This window comes from Petromyzon marinus, chromosome 31 (genome assembly GCF_048934315.1).
Source record: "Petromyzon marinus isolate PM22_M1 ecotype Great Lakes invasive population chromosome 31, UKy_Petmar_22M1.pri1.0, whole genome shotgun sequence".
NCBI lineage: Eukaryota > Metazoa > Chordata > Hyperoartia > Petromyzontiformes > Petromyzontidae > Petromyzon > Petromyzon marinus.
This window is the reverse complement of record NC_133697.1, coordinates 15,306,755-15,332,898: the sequence shown is the minus strand read 5'-3', so window position 1 is coordinate 15,332,898 and position 26,144 is coordinate 15,306,755. Positions and strand designations below refer to the sequence as shown.

Here is a 26,144-nt window from a genome sequence, read left to right as displayed (position 1 = left end):
GATGAGAGCTCAGAGCCAGGTGTGACAGTTGAGGGGAGGGAGACGTTCAAAGTATAAACATTTTATGTCGTCATTGATAATCTAGTGGCATGCCTTGAACATCGCTTGGACGCTTACAAGCGTTTGCACAGTCTCTCTGGAGTTCTGTTTATGTCAGATCAGGTGTCTAACAGTGATGTTATAGTGGAAAAGGTAAATGCACTCTCCGCTGCATATACATCAGACCTGGACATGAACTTTGCCAACGAACTCATCCAATTCAAGTACTCTCATGTCTGACTCTGAGGGTCAGAAATGCCCAACTAAATTGCTTGAGACGCTGCAGGCGCTTAGTCTGCAGCGGTCCCCAATATGTTCGTGGCACCTGGGATGTTTCTAACTTTGCCAGTGACAGACTGCCAGGGTGAGCGGACATTTTCCCATTTAGGCAGAATAAAAAAATGAGCTGCGGAGTAGCCAAAGACGTCTCAGCTCATTGTCACTCACGTCAATAGAGTCAGACCTTGTCAGACAGCGAGATGTTGACGATCTAGTGGATGATTTTGACGATCTAGTGGATGATGTTGACGAGCTAGTGAATGATTGTGACGATCTAGTGGATGATTGTGACGATCTAGTGGATGATTGTGACGATCTAGTGTATGATTTTGACGATCTAGTGGATGATTTTGACGATCTAGTGGATGATTTTGACGATCTAGTGGATGATTTTGCGAGGAGGAAGGCAAGAAAGACACCAATATAGGAAAGCGGAGCGGGGGGGGCCTCCAAGAGACACGTGACCAGGGGCTTCACGGGACAACGATCCGGCCCTGTCCACTCCCTCGTGTCATTCCAGACTTGTTAGGTGCTCAGTTTAACACGTAGGCTGTTGGAGCAAGTGCTCGCTAACGGCACTTGCTCCAACAGCCTCTTGAGGCTGTGCAGGGTGTCTTTGTCTCCGATTACCGTAGATGTAATCCAACATTATAAATATGCGGGTACTTTTGGAATGTCATCAGTTTGGACTATGATGCCGGTACGTAATGGAACTTACTCTCGCAAAAAAAATATCACGGGATTTTGCACGTCCACTCTGAAGCAGACGGCGTGTAATATTTATTTATTTTCTAAATACACACCGCAGTATTAATCAGGGCGGCCGCTCAATTCTAACCGCGAATTTTGGCAACAAGCTGCGATTTTACATACAAAATCTGTTACAACGCATCGCCACATTAGTGTCGATTCCTACGCTCACGATATATAGCATCGTGTGTATTGGAATGTTTCGTGTTATATTCGTACGTGTATGTTGCACTTTGTGTATATTGGGCTTGCGTGACCCCTGCAGCCGCTAGAGGCCGCAATACTCTCCACAATGTTAAACGTCATGGATGCAACTGTCGCAGAGTACACTGTGATCGAACCGGCAGTGTGACCTATTGAATTGGGAATGTATCGACGTGTTTTGACGAGGTCTAATATCGTATACATCCATAGCCGCATAAGTTATGCACTTTAGATGTGTGTGCACGTTTCATTACGCGTTTGTGTGTCACTCGGCACTCTAGACAACCTTGCCAGCGAGGTGTTTCATTTCCAGGGAACAAGCAGGTGAAATGTTTTAATAAAAAAAATAGGAATAACATTTCGCGACCTCGGATCTTTGCAATTCATTGTAACGCTGGAGGCGTGGGGGGTGTGACCGCTCCTCCCGATCCCTCCGATCCACCCATCACGTCACCTCCCTCGATCTCACGCGTCCGTCTGCTCCCCACGACACGAAATTCCCCCTGGCTGAGAACCGAAGTGGTTCACTCCACACACTTTGAATCCCCCACAGCGGAGAGAGCGGAGTAGTTGCTTTGCTCCACACACACACACCTCCAAGTGGCGTAGGAGGTTTAACGAACACAGTCAGAACCCCCCTTCGTGCAGAGGGTGGAGTTGGTTTGCTCCACGAACCTGAGAATCTCCCCACCCCCCCCCCCCCTGGGGGTGAGGGCTGAGTTGGTTTGGCCCGCGCGAGTGACTCTAGGTGAGGGGCGAGGTGCTACCCGGGTAGCAGCACGAGGAGGAGGAAGTCGTGAGGGCAGCGGGCAGCGAACAACGCCGCTTGCTCGGGGTCGTCGTCGTGGGAGCCGTCTCGAGCCCACGGTGCTCTCCGTGTGCCTCTTGACCCGCCCGAGCGGTGGGCGAGCTGCTAGGAGAGCCCGGGTGGCCTCGTGTGCTGCGAGTGAAGGAGGTATGACGATGATGGCACTTGTTGACACGACACCGGTGGTGTACGTCACGAGCTCACCTGCTCACCTCGTCGCTTTGGTTGCGTCTGTTGTGAAATGTCGACTTGTGAGGAAGGTGGTAGCCAGCCGTGTGGGTGACTGTCGAAGATTGTCTTTCGTTAACCCGTGTGACCATACTTCAAAAACAAGCTGTGTTAGAAACGAGCCGTGTTAGAAACAAGCCGTGTTAGAAACAAGCCGTGTTAGAAACAAGCCGTGTTAGAAACGAGCCGTGTTAGAAACGAGGCGTGTTAACCCGTGTTAGAAACGAGCCGTGTTAGAAACGAGCCGTGTTAGAAACGAGCCGTGTTAGAAACGAGCCGTGTTAGAAACGAGCCGTGTTAGAAACGAGCCGTGTTAGAAACGAGCCGTGTTAACCCGTGTGAGAAACGAGCCGTGTTAGAAACGAGCCGTGTTAGAAACGAGCCGTGTTAGAAACGAGCCGTGTTAGAAACGAGGCGTGTTAACCCGTGTTAGAAACGAGCCGTGTTAGAAACGAGCCGTGTTAGAAACGAGCCGTGTTAGAAACGAGCCGTGTTAGAAACGAGCCGTGTTAGAAACGAGCCGTGTTAACCCGTGTTAGAAACGAGCCGTGTTAGAAACGAGCCTTGTTAGAAACGAGCCGTGTTAACCCGTGTTAGAAACGAGCCGTGTTAGAAACGAGCCGTGTTAGAAACGAGCTGTGTTAGAAACGAGCCGTGTTAGAAACGAGCCGTGTTAGAAACAAGCCGTGTTAACCCGTGTTAGAAACGAGCCGTGTTAGAAACGAGCCATGTTAGAAACGAGCCGTGTTAGAAACGAGCCGTGTTAGAAACAAGCCGTGTTAACCCGTGTTAGAAACGAGCCGTTTTAGAAGCGAGCCGTGTTAGAAACAAGCCGTGTTAGAAAAAAGCCGTGTTAGAAACGAGCCGTGTTAACCCGTGTTAGAAACGAGCCGTGTTATAAACGAGCCGTGTTAGAAACGAGCCGTGTTAGAAACGAGCCGTGTTAGAAACGAGCCGTGTTAGAAGCAAGCCGTGTTAACCCGTGTTAGAAACGAGCTGTGTTAGAAACGAGCCGTGTTCGAAACAAGCCGTGTTAACCCGTGTTAGAAACGAGCCGTGTTAGAAACGAGCCGTGTAAGAAACGAGTCGTGTTAGAAACGAGCCGTGTTAGAAACAAGCCGTGTTAACCCGTGTTAGAAACGAGCTGTGTTAGAAACGAGCCGTGTTAGAAACGAGCCGTGTTAACCCGTGTTAGAAACGAGCCGTGTTAGAAACGAGCCGTGTTCGCTCTCTAACGTCAGTGGCGAGGGGCAGGCGAGATGTGAACCGCACTCGACCAGCGCGGTGAAGTATGGACAAACAAACCCACGTGACCTTCAACGGCGTGGGGAGGCAGAGCCTTCATCCAGCAGTGGATTGTGACAGAGCGGTGTGTCATTCTGGACTGTCGACACCGCCTCGACAAGAATAACTCACGTGCGACACTGTGACCACCTCTGCCGGAATGCGCCCTGTCTCGTCAGGCGGTCGGAAGCTAAGCAGGTCTCTAGCCTGGACAGTGCTGGTGCACAACAGGTGCTATAGGCTTCGGGGCGGGGTGGCTACGTTGTATGCAGTTCAGGGCAGTCGGCGCAGCAAATATCCATTGGGTGCACTGCACTTCCATCACCAACCCGCACTGACCCAGGCAAGGGTAGTGAAGTATGGTCTTTGTGTGAACCTTGATACCCGACGACGTGGATTGACGGAGGGGCTGTGACACGCACCGCGCACGATGCGTGTCCGTGCAGCGTTTCCGTTTTCGCATGAGAACATACCCCTTGGAGACGCGCGTGTGCTTCGCGTTGTTGCTGTTGTGATGGCGATGGTGGTTGCCACAAGTGGCGGTGACGGCGGCAGCAGCAGCAGCGCTCAGGGCCGTGTCGTGGCGGGGTCGGCACTCTGCAGGGAGTGGCGGACACATTCCGCTCGCCGTCTGCCCAGCAAGCCGCGCAGGCCGTCGCTGTGAAGGGCGCACAGGTCCGTCCCACGTCAGTGCAAATCGACTGCAGTTCTGCTCTTGCGTGTGGTGGCCGCAGCAATACGTGAAGGAGATATAGATGCCAATATGTATGTGGGACTTCTTTAGCGCCGTACGTAGCAAACCGTGCTTATCGGAGGCCCTCTCGCCACGATGAGACGCCTTCAAAAGCGAGAGAGAGAGAGTGTCCGTGTCGTTTTTCTGTTCCACGTCGTCCTCCGTTGAAGGAGCGCAGACCACAGCGCTTAAGTGTGTGGCCCGGAGTGTGGCTTGCATGGCCTCGTCTTCGAGTGTGCTGTCAAGACCTGCACGTGACTTCCTCGCCACGAACCCAAAGGGAAAACAACACTGACGTCGTCACCTTTACAGGAGATTCATAGCCAGTGGACCGTTTCAGGTCATGAGACAAATAAGAGACTATTTCGTGAGGTTGTATACATGCTGCTGCTGCAAGAATATACATGGAGTATTGCGCAATTAACGTTTCTAATGTGTAGGTTGTACATGCACAGCCTTTACTCCACTGCTGTATGAGGGCACGCCCACGCCATGTGGATTGTTGTTTGACCATACTTCACCATGCTGGTCGGTGCAGGTTGAATTAAGCGCGTGGAGGGGCAGCACAGAGTGCATGTTGGTGTGCGGTCCTCCGCTACCCACCCGTAAAGCCTGGCTTATGTGCGCTGGTCATCTATCCAAGCGCTATCTCCAGGCTCAACCTGGCTTATGTGCGCTGGTCATCTATCCAAGCGCTATCTCCAGGCTCAACCTGGCTTAGCTTCCGAGATCTGATGAGATCGGATGCTTCTGGGGTGATTTCAGATTCTAACCCTTGAAAGGATGAATTATAGATTGATGTAAACCTTTTTGTTGACGACGTAATCATTGCAGTTTAAATATGGGGCCGTGGGGATAGCGTGTCAACCAATCAGTGACTCTATTTTAGGAAACTATTCGTCCAGCTTTCTGAAAGAGGGAGAAGTTCTGCTAAAACTACTCGGACAAACGGACTCCTTCATCCTCGCTGCGATGATGTCGGTGCGTTCAGCGTCGTGTTTGTATCAACCCTAAACCATCGACTTTATTGCATGAGTAAGCCATATTTTCCAAGAGTAACACCCGAAAGAGTAACACCGTATATGCATTATTAGGATGATTTAGAGTGTTTTACCACGAGGTTGCCTCATTTTTGTGGAGCTGCCCAAGTGCCATTTTTGTGTTCAACTGTTTTCATTCACCCCCCGGTACATGGTTAGGGTACGTGGTTAGGGTACATGGTTAGGGTACGTGGTTAGGGTACATGGTTAGGGTACGTGGTTAGGGGTACATGGTTAGGGTACATGGTTAGGGTACATGGTTAGGGTACGTAGTTAGGGGTACATGGTTAGGGTACGTGGTTAGGGGTACATGGTTAGGGTACGTGGTTAGGGTACGTGGTTAGGGGTACGTGGTTAGGGGTACGTGGTTAGGGTACGTGGTTAGGGTACGTGGTTAGGGTATGCGGTTAGAGTACATTGTTCGGGATACGTGGTTAGGGTACGCGGTTAGGGTACATGGTTAGGGTACATGGTTAGGGAATGCGGTTAGGGTGCATGGTTAGATTGTTAGAAGAAATTCTCGGCCGGAGGCTCTTGTCTAATCACCACGAAGGGAGTAGTAGGGAGCACCGTGAGATGCCGTGCGGTGTAGCTGGCTTCCAGCAGCAAGGCGATCGGTGGGACGTGAATCGCAGTGAGGAAACGGCAATGGCTATTACAGAAGCCCATTTGTATTATTCATGAACCGGCTACCGTATAAAATGGTGACAGGCATCATTAGGAGGAAGCACAAGATGAAAAGCAACATTCTCAGCTTGCGATTTTGGAGGTACAGGCATAGCGAGAGAGAGCGAGAGGAGAGGGCGGCTGTGGCCGAGGCAGAGAAACGATGGCGTGGCTGGAACGGTGAAGTGTCGCGTTACCGAAACGAAATCTTCTGTCGTCGAGGGTGATGGCCTGGCTGGTCATGCATCTACTGTTTTCCATTCAGAGATGTAAGGCTACACGGCAGGCCATCTGCTATGTGGTGGATGAGGACAGGTGAGCTGTGAACGAATGTGTAATGCCAATCTATGGCCATTACAATCCCATGACCGAATGTGACCGTTTTAACTTATATTGTAATAATAACCAAATGAACTATTAATATTTTATACACCTTTATCAATTCGCTATTGCATACAGACCTTCTGACGGTGTGCCAATCATGGGAATTGTTTGACCATACTTCACCACGCTGGTCAGTGTAGATCAGGGAAGCAGTGGCGTGCTCAAAACCAGTTCAGATAGCACTTGCCACTGATGTTCGCCGTGGTTGGGAGTTGAACTCGGGTGGCCCGGTTTGTAGTGCGCTCAATGCTCTGCCAAAGGCTCCTTCCCAGCACTGTCAAACAACAAGTGCCCGGAAACGACTGCTTTTTTTCTGGATCATTCTGAATATGTAGACATAATTTGTTTTTATTTTGTAAATTCACTTTGACATCAACAAATTATTTAGAGCAATTAATTTCCACAAATGTTACCTCTTCTGTATTATTTGGAATAGGACTGCACTTATTAATTTTCCACCGAGTATTGTTTGACAGGACATAGAAAATGCTCCTCTGCAATGTTAAGCCTTTAATGGTTATAAATTAAGGGCGTATATATACTTATTTGACAACAAGTTGTTGGGGGTAAAATTTAATGTAAATTTAGGGCATGCTGAAGGCTCGCTCAACATCTAAAACCATTTCAGTTTTGTCCTTTTTTCGTATTTGATGCTGAACGTCTTGCGTGGATTATCTGGTACTTTTCGAGTTTCACGGCAACCTGCGTTTTACTGACTATGGGGTCACGTTGGACTTTTCACTCGGAGCGACCACGCTCGCTATAAATTCAAATCCGTGGACAGCGGCAGCCAACGGTGGCGGATCACGTGCCACAGGTCACTCGCCCCCGTCGAGACGATCAAATATCACTCGGCAAATGCATGTTTAATATATCCTCTTGCTAAAAATAATACATACGTGAAAGTATGCTCGTGCGTGTGCGATCGTAACGTTCGTCATAACAAATGATCTTCTTTGGTTCTTTCGGTAAGGTCACGTAGAATGAGAATAAAATAACACAATAAAATTCTCACGTTTCGGCCACAACGCAAGCGGCCGTTTCGGCCACAAAGCTTGCGTTGTGGCCGAAACGTCGTGAGAATTTTATTGTGTTATTTTATTATTTTATTCTCATTCTACGTGACCTTACCGAAAGAACCAAAGAAGATGAATCCTTGCAGTCACGAAAGCTTTAAATCGAAATATAACAAATGATGTTTCTCGTTTCATTCGTAAGCTAAAGCTTGGGTGTAAAAACTCCATTGCCCTCGGCTAGCCACGGAAACAAGCTGCCCAAAGGTGTATGGCACGAAATGATAGCAAACAGCTCATGCGACCGCCCTGCACGCGCGTATGATTGTGTAAACCATGAGGAATTAACAATTTACGAGGGTTGTGATACTACAATATAATGTTTCCGTATATCGTGTGATATAAGGTCCAATGGTAATCAAATCGCACTCTATGTACTGCTACATATAGTATTATGATATCATGATTGTCATTGATCTATGTTATTTTATTTTACGTGTTATTTCCCGAGACAATATTTATGAAAGGGCCACAATAACAATTCACAATAACAATTGAGCTCATGATTGAGGGACAGTAAAAATTGTGTCTTAAACCCTCCTCCACCCGACACGGGCAATTCGTAAAGCTGTGACGTGATGAACAAACGTGACCTTTAGATGACTGCTTCAGCGCTACCACCAACACCACCATCACCGCCCGAGACGTTGTTGGACAGCGAGCCACACGCGTTCAACAAGTGGCTACGGACGTTTTGCTGACGGTTGCAATCAGCATCATCAGGCAGTTGCCAGAATGTTTTTAAAATGTCCCCCAGTCTTGGGATTGCTCTCCAGCACAGCGGTGGTGCTGCTGAAGCAGCCATAGATTGGCCACGGCGAAGCCGTCATAGATTGGCCACGTTTGGTCATTATGTGACGGCTTTATTAATTGGCTGTGTCGGGTGTAGGAGGGTGCACGACGCACAATTGACTTACGTTGTCTGACCCTACAATCAAGTGTGAATCATAATGTTGGTCGCAAAAGCCCGCACGCTTTAAATAATAATTGAAGTGTGCCATATGTTTTCTAGGTTAAAGGAACCGCATGTCAGTGATATGACGTTATGATTTTTTGATAGCATGCACGTTATTAAGCATTGTCAGTTGTCTAGTTGCCGTGATGAGAAGACGTGAAGGGCGAATGTCGAGTCAACTTGAGTCGAAGAACTGTTTGGTGATAGTTTGCTGCACTGGGAAGTACGGCAGAGCACGAAGACAGTACAATAAAAAAAGTGAAACAATTACAAAGCGATGGTAAACTGATATCGTCAAAATCTTCACGTGATAGAATTGATATCCTATCGCATCTAAAAAAATATATTTTTCTTAGAAACAGTACAATTTACCCCACCCCCGACTAAATAATCTTGTACAGAGGAAATAGCTGTAAAAAAGAGCCAGTTTATTTGTTACTTTAATCATCCGTTCTTAAAAAAGAGCAAACGACAAGTCTTTATGTTGTCAGTTTTGTGTATATTCTGCATAATTGGCTGCCACATTGCCTGAACGCCTCCGCAAACATCGTGTTCCGCGCACACTGCTGTCAAGCGTCGCGTCAGCCCGGTGCGCGTGCAGCGTGCAGCGTGCGTTCATAATGCAAATTGCATAGCGCGGGTGGCCACTCAAGGCCACTGAACCGTGCTGCGCCGCCCGGTCCGTTGGTCTCACGCTGCCGCGAGCGCTCCGCTGCGCGTGGGCGACTCCGCACTCCCCGCGCAGTGCTCCATTGTGCGGTGTGGGTGGGTGGGTGCGTGCGGGGATGATAACGGGGCAGTGCCGTTCGCTTGACGTTTGGCACCCCCAGGAGCTGCTTTGCCGGGCGCACAATGGGATGACGGCGCGTGGGTGGTTCACGTCGCGGGGGCCCCCGCGATGCACGAAGTCCACGATTGCGTTGCGCCGCGTGAGGAGGAGGGCAGCGTCGCTGTGCCAGAGCTGCCCCGGGGCCAGCACTCCGTTGTGTTCCGAGTGGCTTCTCTCTCTCTCTCTCGTCTCTCTGCTTCCTCAACATTCCACCCATCTCTCCCATCCCCACAACTTCCACCCGCTTGGGAGATGCTATAATCATCATCATCCTCATCAGCCATGGTCTGTCCACTGCTGTTGGAAGGCCCCTCCCCAAGCCGCCCGTCGCCATCTCTCACGATCGCGCGATGATGTGGTCATCCGCGCGCCACCTGTGTTGGATATGTATGCGAGATTTTTTTATACGCGGGAACCTTTTCCTATGGACTTCCAGTTTCATTTAATTTTGTTTGTTAAGATTCAGTTTTGCCTAGCCGGGCGGGTACGACGCAAGCGGTGTATAAAAGGCGCATGACCTTCGCGTGTTTTGCATGTTTTTTCAATGACGCCATTCGGCGAAGTGCGACACCTCCCACAGTTTTGCTGCCCCAGCCAAGCCTGCTCATCCGCTGAGCTCTGTAAGGGGAGCGGTGATCTCGTGCCTTTGCACAGAGTCGGCCACTCCTGTGGGTGGGGGTGGCTCTTGTTCTCATTGAGCGCGCGGTGGTTGCACCTCGCATGGACGCGTCACGCGCCGGCACAGATTCGCGTGTCGGAGAAACGCGGAGATATCATCAGCACGTTATCGCCAAAAATCCGGTGGAGGGCGACGTTCACGACCGCGTGGTTGTGACGCATGGCCCACACTGCAGGGCTGCTCTTTAAAAGGGCAACAAGCTCGTGCTTTCCATGACATGGATCGATCATCGTCAGCTGTGGTTTATCCACTGCTGGATGAAGGTCTCCTCAATCCTGCGAAACATGAATCCACCCGGCACCTGCACAGGACCTATCGCTCCACCTCCATGCTGGACGTCCTTTCGACGCGTTCCATTCCTTGGCTTCCAGTCCGTCGTCATTCTTGGCCATTGTCCAGCATCCCCTGCCCAAGATAACTTACTTTTCTTAGCACTTTGAGTGATTTAATAAACCTGCGCATGTTGCATAATCCTTGTGGTCCTCTTTCTGCTGCTCAGTATAATTTCAGGAATGCATCTCTTCGTGACTTTTCGGTTTCTGTTCATTTTTGTGTCCTAATGTCCTTGTTTCTGAATGACATCTCATCGTCTGCGTAGGTGCATGAATTGTGAGTGTGGGACTGTAAGGCTCGCGTGCCCGGAGTGCGATTAGCCGTTGGCGATGTGGCTGCGTGGTTGGGTGTGCAAGCGCGAAGTGACCCGATGTGTCCATCCGTGCAGATTGATGTCCAAAGAGGCAAGATTAGTTGCCGCGAATGTACTGCAAACTTCAGCGAGAGTGTGGCAGTGGGCGACTCCCATCAATCGTCGGTTGGCGTTCGTTACAGAACGGTCATTATCAATCTTTGCGCTTGTGTTGTTCAGAGCCGGTGGTTGTGTAATAATTGGAGAAAAAAATATTCTTTGACATGCCCAATGAAAAAAGGTTTGGCAAAAGTCGGAGACATTTTCGTTTCCATGGTGAATGTATCGACGTAATGGAAAACTGTCCATTGGAATTAAGCGCTAGGTTTTTGGGGTAAGGCTCCTCCGCGAGTGAAATGTGCGCGACCGCTGTAATAGTTTGTCGGCGCTCCGAGAGGGAAAGAGCTCCGTCGGGAGCACGCCGGCTGTCGCCGTGAGGGATCGCCCTGCAAAGACGTTGGACTTGGCCGGGCGGAGTGAGTTTGCCACTTGTCGCAAACGCTGTGTGGCTGATGGGATGTGTGAAAAATATGTTTATTTTATTTTCAATGTTGAGGAACAGATCCGTTTAGGAGGCAAATTGTCTGATGATTTATTTTGCTACTTATGTTCTCCACAATGACACGAACGATTAATTATTTGGCATTTACTGTGTGGGGTCAAGCTGCTTTGTTTTATTTTGCACCAAATATGCAATTGCATCACACAACGCGGTGTAATCCACAAAGCACAAAGCTTAAGATATTTTCAACCAATGAGTGAGTGTGCAAAGAAGTGGGAGGAAATCGAAGCACCCGGAGAAAACTCACGTGTGCGAAGGGGCAACACTATCCCATCCTGTTAGGTTAGTGTTGACCACCGTCTCTTACCGAGCCCAGGGTATGGCACCTCGACGCCCACGGGAAAGGGTGGTTCACAACGTACGTGTGATCCGCCAACCCTTGCCGCCACCTCCGCAGTGCTGGATTACAGGCGTGCGCCACCCATCGCCATTGTAAATTGACATTCCTGTGATATCATTAACGCCAACTTTATTGTTATCGTTAACCCATCGTGAATGTGAATGCATGGAGCGTTGAGTGGCATGTGCGGGTTTTGTCTGGAGTCTCAAATGTCCTCCCATTTGCCAAACACAGCTGAAGTTGGTTGTGAGCTGTGGCCCAGCGAGTGTTGCCGCCGCCTCGCTCAGTGGTGACTCTGTCTCTCTGCTCGTGGCCTCCGCTGTCTCTCCCCGTGCCACCGGCAGTCTCCCCGGAGGCGGTGGGCTTCCTGTCGGCGGTGGGGCTCTTTGTGCTGCTGTTGGTGCTGCTCTTCCTCTTCATCAACAAGAAGCTGTGCTTCGCCGACGTGGGAGGCCTGCCCTGCCTGGAGGCCCAGCTACGGCAGAGGAAGGACAAACGAAGTCTTCACGACAAGCTGGGTATGCCCCCTCATTACAGACAAATGCATTGCACTGCACGAGAGCTGGCCCCGCGGTATATCTGGGCAAGTTTTTTTCAAGGCGGATCCACGCGCGAGCGATCGGTTGTGCAACCCAAATTGCTCTCGTTATCGCACAACTCCATCATCGCCTGCAGCTGCTTTGTCCACATCTGAGCGAGTAGTTGCGTGTCAAGTGTGACGTGCGGTTTATACATCTTGATTAGTGCTGGGCGAGTTTTTAAGAGTTTTGATTTTTTCAAATCAAGGTTGGTTAAAAAGTACACACCTGCCAAAACCAACGTCATTACCACCAACTATAACGATGTCTCTCCTAACCAGCGATGAAGGTTGACTGATCTCCTCAATGTCTTCTCATTGTTGACGTAAGCATTACCGCTTCACGTCCGTTCGTTTCTTCTCTATGGGGAATCTTCATTCACACCTTTAACAGGCTGTCTGTCCTCTTTGTATTTGTGGGCTTTTGTGACCCATACGATTCAGGTCACGCGAGAGCTGAGCTTTTTGCTGGACGCTTGATCAAGCCGATTGTTATCTCCAGCGAAAGGTCATAGAGACATTGTCACTGTTGTGTTTTCCTTTAAATATTCCTCCAGTTTTGCCGATAGACCGAATCAATTGGCACATTCACCCACGTGACAACTTTAATTCGCTGGCTCTGTCGGGTGGTGGAGGGCTCCAGTTAAACATTGGCACCTACACGATCAAAACGAAGGAACCCAATTACGAACAGGCAGTCCTCTTTATTACCTGCCCCGTAGCATTTTACATACTCACTCCCTGACCTCAATAAATAAAAACCTGTTACAGAATCAAGCATATTCCCCTCCACTTGCCCAGAAATCTGCTCACTCTTATCGATGACAACTTTGATCGTGCTGTTTGTTGCTGGCCACTTGATATTCTGGGCCTCTGGGCCCGGTGTGCTCGGCTCGCAAGGACGCCGCAGGGAGACGCGATGCGTCTTGCGCCCCCGTATATTGTGACGCGTCCAGAGATGTGGTCACGGCTACGGTGACTTTTTGCGTTGCATCGTTCCGTCTCTGTGAATGTCGTTCATTCCGTTTGCGTTGAAAGGGACATTCCTTTACGCACCTTGAAATCCATACGAGGCAAATGGAATGGCACGAGCGGGAATGTTCCCGTGACATTCCATCAATAAGCACAATGAACTGCAGCCTTGGCCTAAGGCGGCGTGCTGAAGTCCATTGCCATTATCACGTTGTGTACGTTGCCAATGGCAACTGGAGGCATGGTAGGCCGTAGCTTTATAATTAGCGATAAAATGCCACTGAGGATGTTGATGGGATGTGTCAGATTAGAATGTATTTGGGATTCATCGAGTTCACCATCATCCTTAATGACCAAGTCTCACAGAGCCAGACTAAGGCACCGTTGTAATTTCTCTGGTTAATTATTAATGTCTGTGGCTTAGAAAGCCAGATGATGGCTCCCTTATCTATAATTCATCGGCTTCAGTGTTTATATCTGCGGCTCATACAGGCAGAATAAGGTCCATTATGAATGTTAGGTTCCTGTGTTAATGCCCAAGACGTACAGAACTGGGACAAGTGCTCCCTTGTGATTTCTGGTGCCTGGTGTGGATCGATGTTTGAAGCTTGGAGAGCTTTGCTCGTGTTTTTAGGGTTCACTCCACATGTCCAAGCTTCAGAGCTTGGATATTTAAGTATCTGTCTTGATACAGTAAACGCTGGCTATATGCATCTCCTATCTCTTACGAATATGTATTCCTTCTGTATCGCTTATTTTTAGAATTCACGCGTTTCCAATCTGCAACTCCCCTTTTCCCAACTCGTTTCCAATCTCGGATATATCTCTTTCTAAACATGTCTCTCTTTTATATAAATATCTCTCTTTTAAAAGCATAAACCTCCCAGCTTCCTCTTATCTCTTTTCTGAGTACATCTCTGTTCAATTCTTCATGAATTATTCCGTTTCTGACCCACGGCCCTGAGCATGTTAGTCAATCTGGCCCTCGGTGCAGGAGGTTTGGATGACCATGGCTTAAATTATTCACTTTAAACCTTCTATTGTGTATTAACTTCATTTTATTTATTCTATATAGTGGGGTGTAAAAGTTGCATGCAGTATATGTAAATAGTCATGAGTTGACCGATAACACCTTCATATATAGAGGACCACAGAGCTCGGGTAATAGTTTGTGACGGTTGGCCCAGTGGCTCCTGCTCGTCTGTGATTCCTCTTCAAGAGCGGACGGACACTGCGTTGACGTTGCTATTATTATTGTTGTTGTTAGCTAGAGAAGTAGGGGTTTGTTTGTTGTTGGCAGTTTTGCCAATTCAGAAGATGAAAATGTTTGGTTTCTCAATTACGTGTCAGACACTGTAAATTAGACTTTTGTACTCTTCTCCCCCTGCTGTAATCTGGCTGTACGCGCTGCATGCATTAGCTCATAATGTACGTAATGCTTTCATAATAAACAGGAGAGGGGTTTGTATCGTTGCCAACAAAGATCGACAAATGGGCCCTCTGGCGGCAGTGTTTTCCGGGAGCATTCTCGTCAACAAGGCAAAGCATGGACCACCTGTCACTTTTATAAAACACACTTTGCTAATATCCAGTTTAACTCAGAATCTTTATGTAGACTGGAGCTATGAAGCTCTTCATCACAGGTGTCCAGAAGGGGCTGGTCAGCGAGCTCGTCCTGGGCAAACCCAGGACCGGTCTCCCTCTCTCAGATTGCACGTGTGATTGTTTCACAATCTGCTCATGTGTACTGCGCGATGAACCCGGGCACAGCTAACATCAGCGGCGAACGATATTTAAACGGGCCCTATGGCATGGTCAAGCGACCACTTTAACCGTCATGGCATGCGGAGGCCTTCATCCATCACTGGACTGCTTGAGCGCTGTCCACTGCTTTTGTACAGACAACACAGGGCTGACAACAACAATAAGGATGCACGTCTTCTAGCGGTGCGTGCTGTGCACTGATATTTTTGCATGGTAATTTTCTTTAATATGTAAAACGAAGGCATTTATTGCTTCAACCTTGACTAGCCTGCAATTTGTATAGGATACGTATCAATAATGCAATGCATATATTGAGGAAGCATTATCTCTAGACATGTGCACAATGTTTTCTATTCAAATATGTAAAAAAAAAACATTTTGAATTCCCCCGATTCATATGAGGTATTGGCGAGGGGGTGTGTGGAGGTCGTGTAATTTTTATACTGAATAGGAACGCACAAATGGAAATTGCATAACGTATATTCACCCGCTGCATAGGGCACACTATTAAAATCGTATTTTAATGTTCCCATGAATGTTATAATACTCGGTGCTGTGATTTGATATTCACATGAGGTTATTTCACGTAAGCGCAAGGCACGGATGTATTTTCCAACATTAACACGCACAAGGCTTGTGGATATGTGGTATTTGTGGCATACGTATTTGCACAGACACACACACAAGAAGGGTACACATTTCATCAATCTACTAGTGATATATATGCACATTCAAACAAACATTTTCTAATTGTTTATATATGTAATTTCCAGGGTGGGAGATTGCTTAAATATCGCCATCCGCTTGGTCCAGCTGAATTATAATAATCATCATTTTTACACCCGATCAGTGCAATCTTTCGATTTAAAGCGTTCGTGACTGCAAGGATTCATTTTCTTTGGTTCTTTCGGTAAAGTCACGTAGAATGAGAATAAAATAATAAATTGATAAAATAACACAATAAAATTCTCACGACGTTTCGGCCACAACACAAGTGGCTTTCATCAGGTGAAGGGACGCGACTGTCTGGAGGACAGCGCTGTCTGGAGGACAGTCGCATCCCTTCACCTGATGAAGGCCACTTGTGTTGTGGCCGAAACGTCGTGAGAATTTTATTGTGTTATTTTATTAATTTATTATTTTATTCTCATTCTACGTGACTTTACCGAAAGAACCAAAGAAGACAGTGCAATCTTGTTTATTTGTGTTTTGGAGTTGAAATTGTTGATGCACTGGATGGAGGTTCTTTTCTTGTGGATGGCAATGTGTCCAGGAGCTCGATGTGGCCAGGAGCTCGATGCCAATGTCGAAGTCTGCTGCTCGCCACAACAAGAGGGCTTGAGGAGAGTTCGTGTCGTCTTACTATCCCTCCTCCTCCTCCTCCTCCATTGAAGGAGCGCAGACTACAGTGGTTTTACTATGTGGTCCAAAGCTGTTTCAAGTTATTTCAGTTTGTTGCGGTTGCCCCCGACTTAAGAGCCGCATGGCTCACAGGGCTATACCTAATAAATGAAACTTGAAAACTTGAAACTTGATTTATTAGGTATAGCCCTGTGAGCCATGCGGCTCTTAAGTCGGGTGCAACCGCAACAAACAAAATTTGAACACAGAACATCTTAAAGCGACAACGCATAACAGAAACATCCTGGAATAAACCAGCAAATATTCCACACAAAAAAAAGTATTAAAACGCTTTGTGTAAAAATCAATGTGGTGCAAGCCAACAACAACAACCATAAGTCAATTTATATTAACCATATGTTTTCGAATCACCAAAAGTAAAGCTATAAAAACAATGTAACAACAGTAATCATAGGAACTGTGATTTTAAATTTAACAATAAACGATATACATAACACGTACAATAAAAAAACTGCAGCCATAGCTGGCAGCACGACACTCTCAGTGTATGATGTGTGAGTGAGTCAGGTGAGTGCATGACCACAATCGCACAACCGTGGTTAGTCTTTAATTTTCCATTCATGAATGAGCTGTGCACTCGGCCTGTTGATGTTCTGATGTGGTTGGTGGTCACGGCAGTGTCTTCGAGGGGGAGGAATGTCGAAACAAAATACATTTGCCGAGTTGTTGGAGGTGGGCGGGTGACTTGGGAGCTCCAGAATTGTCAGTAGCCTTCTGCAGCACCACTGAAATCATGGGATTGAAGCTGGGCAAGCCACCAGTGAATGGGCTGGGTTCTCCGCTATAGAGAGTGTCAGCACCATTACCAATGATTGTAAAAAACATCACATTAAATGTGGAGTGGGGGTGACTTAGTGGTTCAAAGGTCGTTTACGGATAAAGTAGCGTCATATGTTTGCAATGTGTAGGGGTACGCAGTGATTTATTTTAATTGATGCTTGTAGATGTACCTATACTGCCCTAATTGTCAATCCACTGCTTTGATGAGGTACCTCCCAAATGCTGTGCAAGTCATTGGGGGTAATTTGGCCGTACTTCACCATGCTGGTCCGTGCGGGTTGGTGAGGATGGAGAGCATAGACGCCACATGATTGAACGGCATGCGCTGCTCTCCACTGACGATGTAGCTCCACAGCAGCCTACGGCACATGTTTTATGCACGGTGGGCGCCCATCCAAGGGCTATCCAGGCTCAAACCCCGCTTAGCATCTGAGCTCTGGTGAGATTGGGCACATCCCAGGTGATTCGGTCATAGGCAGTACGATAGACATAAAACATTTATTCGCGATTCAACTTGTCAGATGTCAGCTTGTGCTATTACATCAAATCAATCCTGATATTGACTTAGCCATTGAAACAGATCTAGAAGTTATACCCCAGTAGACACACACACACACACAACCTTTGGCAAGCCGAGAGTAAAGTGCGGTGCATTAACGTTTCGCTGCAGGCATTGCGCTCGCCAACGTACAACAGCGCGAACTTCGTGCAGAAGTAAGACGTGAAAACACCGCCCCTCCACGCCACACTTTGCCATCCATGACGGCACAATGAATTCGGCAGGACGTAAACGCGAGGGGACCGCCGCGCATCACTGAAACATCGCCATTAGTCAGAGGCCCCAGAGCCCAATTGTCCTGCCCCGCAAACACGGCAGCCCCCTACTGTTAAGTGCACGCTGAACCATTTGCTGTTTGCCATCTCACGGTCAATGCATCCATGATTGACGATGGCGATGTAAGCGTCTCCCAAATTGGTCAAAAGCCATCACACCCGTTCACAATGACAGCGATGATCCTACTTGACAGTCGACGGCCCATGGGATGGCCGTGCACGCCCACTGTGTGCTTGCGGAAGGTTGCACAGGTGGCGATTCCTCTCCGGGGCCTCAATGTGACGTGCAAACGCACGCAAGCCTTTTCCTTCTACGCTGCTTTGCCAAGAACCCCTCTCCACTTCCTCCGCTCGGCGTCCCTTTTGCCCCTCCGGGGGGACCTTGCACAGCCTTAATGGAGCCCTCCGGAGTGCGCCGCTCTAATCCGCGTGGTACACGTAAATAATACCGCTTTGTTCTATCATTGACCTGTTTTATGCAGAGAGCCGTTAACGCTGTATTCACGTCGTATTATTAATGATTTTCTTTTCTTCCTTCTGTTGTGAAGACGCTTATTTTCTTCCGCCATGAGGAGATTTTGCACCGAGTTCGGTATTTAAAATTCAAAGCGAAGGACACGGGCAGAAGAAAGTAAACGATCGCGGAGGGAGACACAGGGTGGCGATGGCCTTTTCTGGAAACTTTGGCTCGCTGTCCTCCTGGGTGGAGCAGCTGGGCTCCGCTGTGGAGCAGGCCAAGAACTCCGTAACGGAGGCTATCGGGAACCTGACTTCGGAAATCACAAGTCCCACGCCGACCAGAAGTCCGTCGACGGACGCTGCGGACGATTCGCGAAGCGGCCCCCAGCCCGACGACGATGACGGCGGCGGCGGCGGCGAGTGGGAGCACCGCAACGGGGGGCGGTCGCCCGGCTCCAGTCACGGAAGAAGCGACTCGCGTGCGCAGACGAGGGCGCAAGCGGTCGAGCGCTACAACAACGACGACAACGACGACGACGAGCGTGGCGATGGCGAGCGGGACGAGAGTCCCGCGCCCGTGCCGGAAGATCCGCGCCGATCCCGGAACTCGAGCAGAAATTCGTACGGCGATGGCCACCACGCGGACGTCTATCGTCAAGGGAGCAGCAGGAACTCAGGTGAGAGCGGCGAGTAACTTGAAAAGGCAGCCGAGGGTCGACCGTGTCCAGCGGGCGGGTGGCTGTAGGCGGTACGGGGGTCACGGCGCGTCGTCTCCAGATTATAAGACGCTCAGGAGAGTGACGCTCGCCTCGCACTTGTGCCCGGTGTCAATCGGGCTGTACAGATCTGGTCTCGCACGCCTCCCGCATTTTCACGAGACGCTCGCCTCAGACGTTTGCTTTAAAAACAAAGGGGAAAAAATCGCGTCTTGTAATTTGGAGAATTCGCCGATAACGGCGGCCTCCTGCTGAGCTGCTGCAGCGGGAACCGCGCGCGTCGATTAGCGATGCACGAGGGGAACCGGGCGCTCCGAGGAGATGGCCGCTGTGCCGTCGTGGTGCTGCTGCTCGCAGGACTTAGGCCTGGGCTTAGTCTCTGCCTTCCTGGCCGCTGGCTCTCTTTGTCCTGCCTCTTCTCCTGTTTCCACCGAGACGAGGAACGAATCTGCTCGGCTGTGTGATCTTTGTCTTCTACTTACTTCGGAGTTTTCAAGCATTTAAAAGGAAAAGATGGAATGGACCTCCAGCGCTCGCTGTCTGCTGCCCGTCTCGACTTCACGGCCTGCATCCCCTACGGCCTCTCTGCCTCTCGACGTGTCCAGATTCTTGCAACTAATGTGAAGACCTTTCTTCTACTTTTGCTTGGTGTGATCGTTTGCCTTTGATATGATTGACACTTTTGTTGTCTAACATCTGCATTTGATAAAAAAACCACACTGACCCCCCGCCAAAGGAATGTGGAGTTGTCATCCTGGCAATGGGCTGCCAAGAGAGATGAGCACCGCTCCATTCTTGTTTGAACACGGGGTCACGTCGAAGTCGAATATTCGCGTTGCAATGTGCGCGGGTAAACGCCGGCACATTCTTATTTCTCTAAAGAATAAGAGTGTGTGTTCAGTGCAATGTTTCACTCGGAGCAAGCCGGGCAGAAGAAGGTGCCGGTGATGATGGCGGGCGCCAATGGGAGCGGGGTGTTGGTGGCTTGCCGACGTCCACGGCGGTGTCGGTGGTGCCCTGGCACGACTCTTGCGGGGCAGTGCTGCACGCGGCCAGCAGATGGCGGCGTTGCGCCGCCCGAGTGGCTGTGCCCACTGCGGCGTAAACAGCGTTGCTGGTTTCGAGTTAATGTTGGCATTACATCAGCATTGCTATTGTACATTGATATTGCTGTTGGGGTAATTGATCCAACTTTCTTATGAGCCTATCGTGAACAGGTGACGGTACAGCCCTGCGATATCTCGCTCACGCCGCTGCTGGCCGAAAGGCCTCGACTCGAGTGGGCGATCTCGAGGAGCCGCTCTCGAGGGTATTTGGCCTCCTCGTTTACGCTGGTAGGGCGTTTAGGAAGAGGTGGGAGTGCCCGTACTTCACCACACTGGAGATCGCCTAGCCTCAGCGGCGTACCCAGTTACACTGCTGGGTGGAATGAGGCGGCGTGGATGTTTGAGACTTGCCCCTTTGTTTACATGTTTCGGGCCATCACCTCCTAGGTCCTGCGGGGGGCCTTTGGGATTCAAATTGAACGGCGATGGCTTCATAGGTTAGAATGAGTACAATCTAAACTGCTGAGTAAGAAATGAATATACAATAACGTCAATGATTTTTTTTAAACAACGTATTTACCATTCTTAATTTTACAACCACTGGCCGTGCCAGTGGGGGGGGGGGGGTGAGGTGGCACGTGCCCCCCAATGATCTGATCGAAATCCCTAATTTCGATCGGATCATTGGGGTTTATTCGTAATAAATCGGCATTTTGCGACCCCCACTGCCACAGTCTAGCATGTTATTACGTGCCAGGGACTCTATGAGATGATAGGACAATAGTCCGAGTCCATAATTGGCAATAAATAACGGCAAAGCAGTTATAAGTGACTCACAGAATTGTGCGCAGTCGCGTATACAGGACACGACTTCCCTGAAGGCAAACACCTCCAGCGAGCGCGATGCCGATCACACAACGTGCACGCATCGAACAAAAAGCAAGGGACAAGTCCTTACTTACTAACAACCACTCTATCATTTTTCCTCGCTCCGCCAATGGTCGCAACATGTAAGAAAAGTCCCCTAGTGTTATAAATCGATAGGCCGAGTGTTAAGTGTGTAGTTCAGTAATGAACATGACATTCTTCTTTACCGAAATTGAAACAATGCAATTTTTTTTTTTACGTTTAAAATAAATGCTTCTTGCCTTCTTGCTTTGTTTGTTTTTAAGTGATTTGACGTTTTGAAAATGAAACTCGCTGACTTGCTACTTGCTTCCACAGTAGAGACATCGCCCATCAGTCGTGCTGCTGGATGATCAACTGTTCAACTGATGGCTCGTAAATGGGTCACCGGTGACGTAAACGCGTCTCGCTAATCTGAATGTCATAAACCGCATGTAACGTTTTCCACATTTTAAATCTAAATGGTTACCGACATAAAAAATACATTAAATCAATACTTAATTGAATACAGTCACGTTTCGCACATGCTGTGCCCTAAAAAAATGCGCTTGAAAAAATGTCGGACAGAGTAGCAAACTCACACTTGCCCCATTATAGTACTGTGTGTGTGATGATGAGGATAACAAGGCGATATCACGGCAGCCCCAGCGAACTGTGGGGTCAGTAGGAGTCATGGGGGGAGGTCAGCTGCTAGGTGGTGGCAGTGGAGGCAGTAGTGACGGGGCTACGGGAGACTCACAGTGGGAGAGAGCAGTGAAGATAGTCAAAATAATTGCTTTGAGGCACGGACTTCTCCCAGTCTATCGCGTTGTCTGCTGTGGGGAGTTATGGTTATTGATTGACCTTTAGTCTAATGGCATTACTGGGGAGAGATGGGCGAGGTGAGTCACACCTGTCTCTCCCATGAGTCCCTTATCTGCCCCATGTAACGCCATTGTAGAGATACTGTGAGTCACCTTACCCAGATCACAGAGATGCTGTGACACTGCGTTGATTATGCCTAAAACATTCAACTATTATGCTCGCGTTAAAAGCATCGAATTGGGTTAGAAGCAATGTTTTCCAATTCACGCATGCTGCATGCAATAGGTGCACCCCTTCAGCCACTAGTAGACGCTACATTCACCACAATGTCGGTTCTCAAATCGATCGTGGCCTTGAATCGGAATAATTATTCAGAAGCTTTATTTCGACTGCAGGAGGAATCCGATGAGCTATGAAGCTCTTTTGTCATACGTCCAGTATAGGCCGGTCGGCAAGTTACAATCATTGAATGGGCCAGGGTGGATCGTTCCACTTGGGCCAGGTGCCACCACTCGTTCCACTTGGGTCAGGTGCCACCACTCGTTCCACTTGGGTCAGGTGCCACCCACCACTCGTTCCACTTGGGCCAGGTGCCACCACTCGTTCCACTTGGGTCAGGTGCCACCACTCGTTCCACTTGGGCCAGGTGCCACCACTCGTTCCACTTGGGCCAGGTGCCACCACTCGTTCCACTTGGGCCAGGTGCCACCACTCGCTCCACTTGGGTCAGGTGCCACCCACCACTCGTTCCACTTGGGTCAGGTGCCACCCACCACTCGTTCCACTTGGGCCAGGTGCCACCACTCGTTCCACTTGGGCCAGGTGCCACCACTCGTTCCTCGTGCGCTGTTCTGTTCGGGAGTCATTTAACGAACCAGGAACATGATTGAAGTTTTCCAAAGCTATCGTTCTTTCTTTTCAGTCTCAATGAGTTACATTTTTGTCAATAATTGTATTGTGTAGAGGAGTTTTTTTTAAATATCAAGTTATAATATTTTATGTAATGAGTGATCTTAAGACCCTTAAACCATAAATGTATATCTTCGCAACCGTGGACATTGCAACACTGTAACCATCACCCTTACGCTAACCCTAGGATTAATATATTTTATTCGTGTTTCATGTTTAAAAATGTCAGCAATGCAAACACTCGCAGTTTTATAAAATCGACTAGCTTTACTACCCGGCTTCGCCCGAGACTTGGATTCTTGTCTTGTAGTAATACACGGCCTACGCAGAGGGTGGGGGGGGGATGCGTGACGTCAGCAGGCACACTGCGTGACGCTGCCGCATGCGGGTGACATCACAGATGTGACGTCACCGCTCACTTGCCGTGCAAAATATATCCATTATTGCGCCCCCCCCCCAAAAAAAATGCAAAAGTCTATTTTAATACTTTTTGCATTGTGTACAGTCTGGAAGCTACCCACATGCCAATTTTAAAATTTGTTGCATGTTGGGAAGTATACTAAACATTTGGAACAGGCACACATTCACAAATTTCCCATATATAAACATAAATAATTCCTTGAAATATTTTTGGGGTTTGTGTTGTGACCGAAACGTCGTGTTTTTTTGTTTATATTTTTTATTAACTTTTGAACTATCTACGTGACTTTACCGAAAGACCCAAAGAATATGAATTCCTGCACTCACGAAAGCTTCAAGTCAATAATTCCTTGAAATGTTTTTTTCGCCATTAACATATGCATTACAGTTAAATTAATGCAATAAATGGATGTAAATATTAGTTTCCCTGAAAGCAATGGCCTCTGCTGCCCACGTTATATCATGGACGGCTCTCCGTTATACTGGGGGAGGGAGGGGTGGGATGGCCCAGATGAAAGGTAAACAGGCGAGGAGTACCAGAGTAGGGGTGTTCACCTACCTGTTGTGAACGTGTGGAATGGGGTCGTCTGTTTATTCTTGCCGCCTCAATGCCATCGCTCCTCTTTGCCGACGTGCTTTGCGGTCACGTGGCCACCGAGTTGCCGACCCTCGACGAGTGCGGAGCAGCCGATGGCTAAACCGGTGTGCAAACGCGTTCCGCTTCAGAGCCGGAATAATAATATAATAATTTATATTATTATATTAGATAATAATATATAATCCGCCCCGTGGATTCTCGAGAGCTGCAGATCAGTAGACGCTCCGAATTTTAAGAAACCAGGAACACGTTGCTTTCAAATACAAGGGGGGTGGTGGCGGCGGGAATCGTGCGCCTTATAATCCGGAGAATGGGGTTATTGTAATTTAAACGCGTGGACGATTTGCACGCACGTGATGCAAAATGGCTGTCACCGGGCAGAGCGTGGGCCCCACCCGTGTGTGCACAGGAAGTGATCTGGTTAAGTCAGTTATTTGTCATCGAAATTGAAAATCCTTGATGGTTCATGGAACCATTATGGACCTGCCATGGATCGCCAAGAGTCACGAGAAGGCGTCTATTTTATGACTCAAAGTTGGCAATTTACATCATAATGGAGCTGGCTATGATATTCTCCCGGGGCCAGTTTCACATCCTGATTGAAAATGCTCCCAACACGTCGAATTGGCCATTTAACTCGTGCTTGGTGATGGACAAATCGACGCATTTCCATTCAGTCTGATGACAACAAACATCCGTCAAAATAAAAAGTTGCCTCTTAACGGAAAATTAATTCCAATTTATGTAAAAATGCCACATACCAGTTGCAACATATACTTCACATACTGCAACAAAAATATTGCCATCTGGAAAAAACCAGACTGTGTCATCATACAGTGCATTTCATTGCTCACCGTGATTTCGTTTCCAGTGCATCTGCGCTTCTCTGCTGCTGCTGTCAGTGCAGTCGGTGAAACGTTATCCCTCGAATGTTACGCGGTCCCACGCGTAGGGGTCTCGCTCGTAATGAGTGCGAGCGTCTGGTTGTACTGCCCTTCAATTCTTGCACGCAAAAAAATCCACTGGCACGAGCGTCCATTAATCCACTTGCTACTTTCAAAGGTTACCCATTCACTTTCATCTCCCCTTCTGTGTTGTTTCACAGTTCCCCACTTCACAACAGCGTCCTCGCCCTTTGCCACGCTGAACTTCGTTCACCTCCAATCCTGTCTCATCAATGCCGCCTCCGCACAGATGCAAGTGTCTTTGCGTTGCCACTCTAGTCTCTGCCCATGTATCTTGATCATTTACAAGGAGCATTGATGTCACCCTGTATCGCTTTACTGCTTGCTGTCACCCTTCCTGTGTCGGTTTACTGCTTACTTGCGGGTCTTATCTGTACAGGTGACGGCACACGACCCCACATTAAATCTCGATTCACTTTAAACCATCCAGAACATCCCAACTGTGTCCCTACGCAGCGTCCGCACACCCTCTGTAGTCCGTTCGTTCTGTCTGGCAGCTCCCTATCGTTTGCTTCCTTTTAAGCGTTTCCACACCGCGCTGCCATCCTCCAAAATGCCCTTCCAATGACTTCACAGATTTAACAAATACAGCATCAGTGACAGAGACCTCCGCCCATCTGAATCGGCGTGGCTCTTGTGTCAAGGATCCATCGAACTCATTCCCAACGTATCCGTCAATAACTCTTTTATTCTGGCAGCGTGCCAAATTAATGTTACCCTTCCGTATCTTCCACACTTCCTGCATCATTATAAATTAGTACAGTTATTTTCTGCCGATCCAATGGGGTTTCGCTTTCTCTCCATAGGCCTCTCAATTCTCTGCGCCGTTGTATTCCTCCTGACCTCCTGACTTGATCATCTCAGCTGTGACTCCTGTAGATGTTACATCCTTCATCGGTATTAACGTGCTTTCTACCTCCATCTAATGACGGCCCATCTTCATCATCCTAGTCAGCCATATCTTCATCATCCTAGTCAGCCTTATCTTCATCATCCTAGTCAGCCTTATCTTCATCATCCTAGTCAGCCTTATCTTCATCATCCTAGTCAGCCTTATCTTCTCCCACAGCACTTTCGTCTCCCCTGTCACCAACCTAGAGGAGTCCTTGAAAGAGCTCCGTCCACAAGTCCTTGCCGTTCCACTCTGTGACCTGCGCTCCCCTTTCATCCATACAATCCACGTGTTCTCCTCTTTCTCTCCTCTCACGCTTAACTGTCGTCTAGGTAACGTTCCTGCTTTCATTCTGTACCTTCCCGTTTCTTAACTCCTTCGAATCTGTCTCTTGAGTGCTAAGGTTTAGCAGAACAATAACTCGCATCATTGTGGTGAATATAAATAACAAAAGAGACGCTACGTCTCCATAATTTATCTGTCTCTCCACATGAAAGTATATTTTTACACAACCTATTGGCCTGGGAGTGCATGAACTCGGC

The 26,144-nt window shown here is 48.6% G+C and overlaps 1 protein-coding gene across 3 annotated transcripts in view; it reads left to right on the top strand.

Annotated features, from left to right (window-relative positions):
* Positions 1–26,144, top strand: part of SYT16 (synaptotagmin 16) — a 51,063-nt gene that overhangs the window by 11,704 nt on the left and 13,215 nt on the right. For 2 of the 3 annotated variants that reach the window (XM_032964197.2, XM_032964196.2), the window contains exon 2: positions 11,883–12,056. In XM_032964197.2, coding sequence (XP_032820088.1) covers positions 11,883–12,056 — 174 coding nt within the window. Of the gene's footprint in view, positions 1–11,882; positions 12,057–18,435; positions 19,024–26,144 lie in introns of all 3 variants that reach the window. The other variant, XM_032964195.2, reaches the window with a different exon arrangement.